The sequence below is a fragment of the Galeopterus variegatus genome, unplaced genomic scaffold (assembly GCF_000696425.1).
Source record: "Galeopterus variegatus unplaced genomic scaffold, G_variegatus-3.0.2 Scaffold450, whole genome shotgun sequence".
Taxonomy (NCBI): domain Eukaryota; kingdom Metazoa; phylum Chordata; class Mammalia; order Dermoptera; family Cynocephalidae; genus Galeopterus; species Galeopterus variegatus.
In genome coordinates, this window is record NW_007726561.1 from 355939 (window position 1) to 365106 (window position 9168).

The following is a 9168-nucleotide window of genomic DNA, read 5'->3' on the forward strand; positions in this document are numbered from 1 at the left end:
GGGGTGGGGGTGGGGTGGGGTGGGATTGGGGGTGGGGGTGATGGGGGTTTTCCTGCTGCAGGGGCAGCTTCCGGCCCTGGAACTACTCCGAGGAGGGACAGCGGGTGGAAGAGAGACGGGGCAGATACTCGGCCTGCCAGGGCCTCTCGGGGTCCGGGGCGGCAGGAAGCGTTTGCCAGCAGGAGGAAAAGACCCGAAAGATGGAGCTCCAGGTTCGCTCTCCGTTTTGCAGCTGCCAGAACCTAGATTCAAAAAGAGCTACCGGAGGTCGCGTCTACACGCTTCACCACTACCCCTTTATTCGGCCTCTGGAGGCCTAACTAAATCCACCTGCTTTGGAGTTAGAAGAGATTTGGGTCCTGGAGTGCGGGTGGCCGTGAGCCTGTCACCCTCCGATCCTGTTTCGTTGCTTGCTGAGACTCCGCGGCGGGGGGGTTGGCTGGGAGGGAGGGAGGGTGGGGAGCGCGGCTCAGAGTAAAATCATTGGTTGGGGGAAAGGCGCCCACTTATTTTCCGGAGTACATGTGCGTGCCTCTGTGTTTATTCGTCCGTGAGAATGTTGTCTGAATTCACCTATTCGTGAACGTTGTGTTCACTCGTTTGCCTGAATAATTTTAGCACAACACTCTCTCCGGTAGCTTAAAATAGCCCCTATTAAGAAGCAAATAATTGCAGGCAAGTCAATGTAGATGTGTGAGTTTTTGTCGTAATTTAGACACAAGTAAATGAGAGATTTCAAAGTGATCGGTCTGCAGTGGGTGGTATAATTTACCTCGGGAGTAAAATCGGTGTTTGCAAAGGGATTTTCATGAAAGTTTAACACAAAACGAAATTATTATTATTTCTTTTTTTACACAGGTTCCACACAAGAAAATCAGGGGAAAAGGAAAAAAAGTGGTGGGGGGGTGGGGGTGGGGAATTGTCCACTGCGGGTCGTTATGACGAGGAAGATAAATATGTTACTCCCGTGCAACGAAGACATGGACCGCGGACAGATGGCGCCGCGGCCTTGCTCCCAGAGCCCTGACCGCCCTGTTTTTCTTTCGTTCCAGATTGCTCGTGCCGCCCTCCTGGCTTTCCTCCTGGATCTCTCAGAGGCTGGACCAATACATCTGCCAATGCCCTGACCGAATTCCAGACGACTCCGGGTCCTGGAGCCCCATCACACGGAGCCCAAAGCCCCCCAACCCTGCAGGCCCGAGGACCCAGAAGGCTGGAAGCCCGAAGCTCGGTAGAGGATTAAAGCCTACGCGGCCAGCGGGGCCCCTGAAGTGGCGAGCCTTTGCCGGAAGGGGGCGCCCTTGTCTTTTTAATCATCTTACACGGGTAGCGGAATAAATCTCTAAGACCCCAAACCTTTTGTTTGCTCTGAAGTTATTTCGAGCCCCAAAACACAGAGTCCCTGATAGCAGTGGGGAGGAGTGAGGGCCCCGACCCCCACGGGCCTCTACCTGGGCCATCTGCGTGGATGGAGGCGGCAATCCCTCTGTGGCCTTTCCCCCAGCGCGCGTGTGGACCCCGCACCATGACGCGCCCCCTCGTGCCCCTGGCGCGCTCCCCAACAAGCTCATCTGCGCTGCAGTCTCGCCACTTCTGAGTTTGGCGAGGGAGGGGTTTGCTCGCGTTATCGCTGGTCAGGTTGGTGTTTACAGAGACAGAGTAAGAACGTGCGACATGAAAAGCTGCCCGCATGGGGCTTCGCCCAAAGAGAAAGTGGAAGGCAGAAGGCGACCTCCTCCGAGCAGGGCGCCAGACCCAGGAGCTGAACCTGGACAACAGGGCTCCTCGGAAGGATTTTTACAATCACGAAATCGGTCTCATCCTTCCCTGCTCCCCTCCACGCACACACACTCGGATCCAGGGAGGGCGCGCGACCGGCCGCCCTCGGCCTTGCCCTCGGTCCGGGGCTCCTCTCTGGTGAATCGATTTGGAAGCGTCTCGTTCGCTTCCCACCTCGTTCTTTCCCGGGAGAGAGCCGGGGCTGGAAGCCCACCCACCCGCTGGAGCGCGGGCCCTAAGCACTGGAATCCCTGGGCTGCGGCGGCCGCCCCCGCTGCCTGCCGCCCGCCTGCTGCTCGGAACTTCGCTCGCTCCGGCAGGTTCCCTGGACTCCGGGCCTGTGCGCTTGGGCGCAGGGAGCGCGTGTGCGGAGAGCCCTCCCGTCCCCACCCAGGCTGCTGGCTTTGCTGCGCGGCCCAGGCGGCCAGTCCCACCGGGCACCGGGCCCAGATACACGACACCAGGGAACCGGCACGGAGGCAGAGACCCCGTGTCCCTCTCGGGGCTCCGGTCCTACGAACAGCCGATGTGCCCCAGGTTTCCGGAATTCCGCACTGTGGGTCTCTCTCTACGTGCACCCGGAAAACAGAGTTGGCGCCACCCCGCCCTGCACCCACCCGGGATTATGTGGGTACGTGCACTGAACCAGCGCAAAGTGAAAAGGAGACGAAGTCTGAGGCCACAGCAGCAGGGGCCGCCTGGGGTTCCCTGCCTCGCCCAGCCTGGGTCTTTGCCGCTTCTGCCGACCGCTGATCTTTCACCGGCAAAAGGGCCCCCGCATCTCCCAGGCCTGAGGCCCGCCAGCTCCTCTGAGGGTCACCAGGAGGCAAACAGAGGAGAAAATGGGCGGTGATGGGCCATTTTCTGGTTTCCTCTCCTGCTGGGCCGCACCAGCATGTTTGGGACGCCCCGAAGGGCAGGGTAGGACTTCTACTCTCTCATTCTGTAACCACTGTTTGTACCTGGGAGGGGCCGCGTCTACAAGACCACAAATATCTATTACATGCGGCACCCAAATGCCCAACAAACCATGACCTGCTGCTCACAGAACCATCAGGAACGTTAAGGGAAGAATTAGAGAGCTTCGGAAAGGAAATGTGGAATGGCGAATTATCCAGACACTTTCTCAAACTCCTTCTCTGTGAAAGGAAAGAGGACGGACGAGGACAGCCCTCTGGCTTCGTTTTCACACACCTGCAAAATTTATGAGTTAGAGATGGGGCCTTCCGAGACGAGTGGGCAGAACCTAGGGGGTGGGCAGGGACGGAGAGACCCTCGAGCATTGTCCATCCTGCCCAGCTGTCATTTTAGAAAAATGTTAAATGGGCATCCTAGTCACACCGGTGACACTGCCTTTTCTCCTCTCCCGGTCTTCCTGCTGTCGCTGGAAGAGGGAGTGGTGTGAACGGAAGGGGGTGTGAAAGGAAGCTGCCCTGCAAAGGGATCTCCTTCCAAGTTTATTCGTAATCAGCTCAATTTATGAAAGCGGTTTCTAAAGTGCTCTAAGAGCTCTAGATAGAAAACATGAGACTAATTATCATGGCTACTAGGACTGGTTATCGTGATTAACACCACTGTCCGGATGAATGATTATGACTAGAACAGGTTCTTTGGGAACCCTGGCGGAGTGGGCTGTAACTCCGGGCTTCACTGCTCTCCGGACACAAAGGGGGCACCCAAGCCACCCCTGAGGAAGGGTCCAGGAGCCAGTGGCCTGGGAAGGGTGTCGTCTTTGGGGGCCCCTCAGCAGAGTCCTCGGCCCCATCCGGGCCCTGGCAGGCTCCTGGTCTCCCCTGCCCACCACCCAGCCAGGAAGATCCCTCACGGTGTAGAGCTGGTCTTGACCTTGGCGAGAACCTTCTTCTCCTTGACCCGGCGGTTCTGAAACCAGATAGTAATCTGGCGCTCCGAAAGGCTAGTGGCCGCCGAAATCTTGCGCCTCTTGTCCTTGGTGATGAACTTGTTAGCCGCGTACTCTCGCTCCAGCTCGCGCAACTGCCCCTTGCTGTAGGGAATTCGCTTCTTACGGCCGCGGCGGAAGGCGCAGCCATCAGGAGGGTGCTGCGCGCTCGCGTCTGCGCGGCGGGAAAGGGGGGGAGAAAAAGGCACGCTTAGACCCCCGCCCTGAGCAAGCCCAAGCGCAGACCCAGGCCCTGCAAGCCCCGAGGCTAAGTCATTCCGCACCCAGGTCACCCTACAGGCGCACGTGCTCTCTCGCTCCCCCAAAGCATAGGGGACACCCCGGCTTCCTTCCGGCTGGTTCTCTCATCACCGCTCAGTCTGGGCTCCTGCAGGCCACGCTCACCCACCACGGCTCTCACACCCGCGAGTCTGCAAACACACCCACCACACACTGCCAGCCCTTTGCCTAGGATCACATACGTCCACCCTCACATGCATTTTCAGACTCTTGGCCATTCTTATAGATTCTACAGGCAAATTCTGTACAGGAGGAAACACGTTTCTGCTCCCACTCCCCCCCCCAAACGCACACACACACACATACACGCACACACACAAATGCACACACCTAAGTCATGGCTGCAGGAAACCTACATTTTCCCTTGGAAATAGAAAACTTTATCTAAGAGAAAGTGAGGGGTTGTATTCTCTACAGAATCCAATATTTTCCTTTCCACGCTCACACCCACGCCCAATCATCGAATTCAGAGTTTTTTAGCCTTTATGTAGAATTAGACTCGGATTGTGCTGGGTAGGGACACCTTGACACCCACCCAACAGCAAATGACCCAAGGCTCTTCGACATATGGAAAGGCTGGTCTCAGGGCCTCCTGGGGAAGTGAGGGGGCTGGTGGCCCTCGGGCTTCGGATAACACCTGGCTTAGGCTCCTGACACTGACCCTCTGGGGCCTTCACCCAGGCCCTCCAGCTGCCTAGACCCTCCTTCAGAGTTCTAATAATCAACCGAGGAGCACCAAACTCCTCCTTGCCAGCCCCAAGTCTCACCTCTTCTCCTCCCAGGCAAGTGCCAACGGGCCCACAACCACAGGCTCAGAACCAAGGGAACCCGGGGTAGTGGAGGTTACCTGCGAATGCTGCCTTCCAGAAGGGACCCGGTGGGTTCTGTTCTCCCTGGCAACACATCTGGCTGTTCCAGCCGCCGGCGAGGGCCCAGGGCTGGTAACTGTCCATGGGCAGCAGGGAGTCATGGCGAGGCTCCCCGGGGGCGCCCAGGGTCTGCACCACCGACACATCCAGGTAACTGGCCATAGGCTGGTAGGGTCCCGGGTACCCCGGATAGAAGGCAAACTCGGTGGGGCGGCTGGGGTACTCCTCCCCGGCCGCAGGAGTCTCCGCAGGGTAGGCGGTCAGGGTGGCCGCCTGGGCACAGGGTTTCAGCGAGCTCCGGGACACTCGGCAGGAGTAGTACCCGCCTCCAAAGTAGCCATAAGGCACGGGAGCGGGGGACGCCCCCTGGGGCACCCCGGGGCACGGGTGGCACTGCTTTGGCGGTTCCACAGAGCCTGGCAGATCCAGGGGGGCATAGTTGACAGCGGGCATCAGCGTAGGTGCCGCTGGGTGGCTGGTCAATGGGGAGTGGGCGGCTAGATTCCGACCCCCTCCTGCTCCCAGCAAGCCTTCGATATCCTTGGCCCCGTCCAAGGTGGCATAATTGCCAGGCTCCATGGGGCTGAAGATCGGCTCATCGGGTGCTGGGGGTGGGGAAAATCGGGGGCACCCAGCTCACTCTCCCCACCCAGGCCCGGGCAATCCAAAGCGTTTTAAATCGCTCCCAGCTCGCACGGCGCCTGCATTCGCTCAGCACGGCCGTCCTGACGCAGGAACGCAGGGGCCTGGGCACGCGCGCTGATTGGCTGCAGCCCGGGAGAGAGGCTAATAAAATCCTCGGGGCAGCAATTGCAAAAATACTTCACCCCCGCTTCTCTCTCTCTCTCTCTCTCTCTCTCTCTCTCTCGCTGCAATTGCAAAAATACTTCACCCCCGCTTCTCTCTCTCTCTCTCTCTCTCTCTCTCTCTCTCCCCCTCTCTCGCTCTCGCTCTCTCTCTCGCTCTCGCTCTCTCATTGCATTTGAAAACAACACGCGAGAAAAGGGAGGAGGTGTCCTCTCGCTGCTTTCCAGTTTGGAGAGACCCAGTTCCACGTCGGGGGGCGGGGAGAAGAGGGGTGGGTGGGACGAGAAGGAGAGGGGACGAGGAGCCGGGCCCCGCCTCCGTCGCCTTCTCTCCCTCCCTGGCTCACTGTCTCCTGCGCTTTGGCAGGTTTAACGAGAGAATAAAAAGCTCTCCCTATAAAGTGTCCATCTCGTGGGGGGAAGGGGAGTTGGGGGTGGGGCTGGGAGGCCGCTCCCGGCCTCAAAGGAGAACCCGGGAATGCGTCTGAGTAAGAAGAGGCTGGGAAATCGGGGTTGACCAGTATTCCTAGGAACCCCTTGTTTGGGGTCCTAGGTGCTAGCACCCCAGTTCATCCCAGGTGCCCCTCCTGTCCCAGATGTACTGTAATATAAGCTTCTCCGGGGTCCGGGGAAGTGAACTGGATGCCCCTTCCCCAGGGATTCAAAGCTACTGCCCAGAAGGCTCTGGAGGCCTCGATTTGGGTTGAGGCAGATGGGAACATGAACTCGGTCACAGAAGATATGCGATCTGAAGTCCAGGACACTCAGTGTCCGGACCTGAGGGGGAAAGGGAGCCTCTAGACTGCCTGTGAAAGGAGGTCTGGATTTCCGTTTAAGGGTGGGGGAAAGAGATACACACAGAGGCACGCATGATATGGGGGGGGAAAGAAAGGAGATCCAGGGATAGCAGCACGAAGAAGGAAAGAGAAAATGAAAGAGGGCTTAGGACAGAATCTTATAAAATCCTGAAATGCTAGTCTGAAAAGAAAAGGAAAAGAGAATGCCTTTCCCCCTTTTCTGGGATCTAAGGAGGTCTGGGGAAGCCAGGTCTGGCTAACTGGAAATGAAGCAGCTGTGGGGGTTCTAGACCCCAAGAATACCCTGCAGTCTGGTCCTCCCCCTAGGGTCCAGGAGGTCCAGGAAACTGTCCCTGGTGCTGGCACACTACCACCCAAGCTGAGTGCCCGGGAAGGCCAGGACCCCCATCTGCCTCCTCCAGACTTTAAATTTCCTTCGAAGGAAAAGGGGATGGGAGGGGGAGCCCCAACTCCTGGCAGAATTGCTTGAGGCCCCTCTGTTGGGGCCTATTGTGCAGTGCAATTCAAGAGACTCAAAAGGTTTATTTCACAAATCTGTCTTTAGAGCTTTTCTGTTTCCTTCACTACCCCTCCTAAGTTAGATCCTTCTGTGTCTGCTTTTTCTAGAACCCCCAGTTTTTCTGGAGATGACAGGGACTTTTCCATTGTACACCAGGATCTTGGCAATTACATAAAACAGACCACCCTGAGCTCTGGGTGGTCTCAGCTATGTCCCCTCACCAACCTGAACTTGAACTTGAGCCACCTTGTGGGAAAGGGCCCATGCAAGCCATTTTTGCTCGAAGTTGTAGGGCTTATAGGGCCGTAGTGGAAAGTGTAGATCAGATATTGCTAATAATTGAAGACACCAAGCACAGAATCCTTGCTAGACTTTATCACGTTTGAAAACAACACGGGGAAAAAAGGGAGGAAATGTTTCTTCGTTGCCTTCCAGTTTATCATCATAGCCTCTTGTTTGCCTAATTACTAAGATTTTTACCTAAAGACTATGAATTTTTCACCGATTTTTACTTGGTAGATGATGAATACATAGGGCCTTTCCACAATTTTAGCTTCAACTAGGCAAACATATTTTATATATGTGTATGTATGTATATAAAATTTGTGTGGGTACATTTATTCATGCCTGTGTGGTAAAGCATAAACAGATACCTAAATATTATTATTTTTTTCTTAAAGATGACCGGTAAGGGGATCTTAACCCTTGACTTGGTGTTGTCGGCACCACGCTCAGCCATTGAGCTAACCGGCCATCCCTATATGGGATCCGAACCTATGGCCTTGGTGTTATCAGCACCACACTCTCCAGAGTGAGCCACGGGCCAGCCCCCCTAAATATTATTATTATTATTGGTGACTGACTGGTATGGGGATCAGAACCCTTGACCTTGGTGTTATAACACTATGCTCTAACCAGCCAGATCCCTAAATTGTAAAAAATTATTATAGTCCTACTCCATGACCTAGCAATTCCATCTGTAGGCATAAACCCAATAGAAATGAATGTTTATGTCCATCAAAGGTCATGTACTAGAAGATCCATAGTAGTTTTATCCATAATAGCTCAAAACTAGAAACAACCCAAATGTTCATCAACAGCAGAATGGGTAAAGAAATCATGCTATAATTAAGCAATTGAGTGCTACCTAGCAATAAAAAAGAACAAACTACTGCTACACACAATATGGACGAATCACAGGTATGTGGGTAAAAGAAGCCAGACACAACACAGGAGTGTAACTTTTTTCTATGCAGTTCAAGAACAAGTAAAATTAGTGTATGACGATAGAGGTCAGAACAGAGATAGCCCTGGAGAGGGGGCACATGATTGGGAGGGGGTGTAAAGAAGCCTTCTGGGGTGCTGGAAATATTTTTGATCTCAGTATGGATGCTGGTTTATGAGGATTTGTTCACTTTGTGAAAATTCATCAGGCTGTACACTTGGGATTTCTTCACTTTGCTGTACCTCAGTTATGTCTCAATTTTTAAAAGGAAAAATAATTAAAAACAAAAATTCAAAAATTCATAGCAACGTGGCCTGCAACTGTATTTTTTGGATTTATAGTGTTCTTATCCATGTCCACAGAAATAAGCGGCTAAGTGCACATAGCTTTGCATTGTTGTGGAATTCAGGGATGACCAACTTAAACTTTTCTCTGGAGATCACCAGCTGTGCTGGAGACCACCATGTAAATGCACATTTCAATACAAGTAAATACTATGAGTTTTGTTTTGTTTACTTTACAATTTATTTAGCAGCAGCTAGATCCCAGGGAACTGTTCTGGGTCTCATATTTATTATCACACGGGTATGTGCTCCTATTTCTGTACATGTAAATACATGTGCATCTATCTATGACCTACCCTTTATAGACCTCGGTTGGAGTCAGGTAAGGTAGGATTAAGTCTTCTTAGGTGTAATATGGGGGTAATAATTTCCACCTCACAGGAATGCTGTGACAATTTAATGAGATTTCGCACATGAAAGCATTTCATAAACTGAATAAGTGTGAGTTCTATTTGTGTTCCTTTATGTGTTTCTGTTTCTAACGAATTACAAGCCACCTGCTTCTATTTGAAAAGAAAAGGACAGTTGCCCTAAAGAGTGCGGGTCACTTCTCACTTGCCGCTTTCAGCCCCGAACAAGCTTGAGGTTCCCACATAGAGACACCGAGGCTCAGAGCCTCCAAGTCCTC

General features: G+C 53.8%; 2 protein-coding genes across 2 annotated transcripts in view; one reads left to right on the top strand and one right to left on the bottom strand.

Annotated features, from left to right (window-relative positions):
- The window catches only part of PRAC2 (prostate cancer susceptibility candidate 2), a 5061-nt gene extending 3715 nt beyond the window's left edge, over window positions 1-1346 (top strand). The window contains 2 exon segments of the mRNA XM_008568899.1: window positions 62-212; window positions 1053-1346. Of these exon segments, the coding sequence (XP_008567121.1) occupies window positions 62-212; window positions 1053-1235 (334 nt within the window). The 3' untranslated portion in view covers window positions 1236-1346.
- A 1864-nt stretch (window positions 1347-3210) lies between these two features.
- HOXB13 (homeobox B13) lies at window positions 3211-5558 on the bottom strand. The gene is made up of 2 exons (XM_008568886.1): window positions 4827-5558; window positions 3211-3854 (listed from the first exon to the last, which is right to left on the bottom strand). Exons 1-2 carry the CDS (start codon window positions 5425-5427, stop codon window positions 3601-3603), a joined length of 855 nt encoding a protein of 284 aa, XP_008567108.1. The 5' UTR covers window positions 5428-5558; the 3' UTR covers window positions 3211-3600.
- Window positions 5559-9168: the final 3610 nt, after the last annotated feature.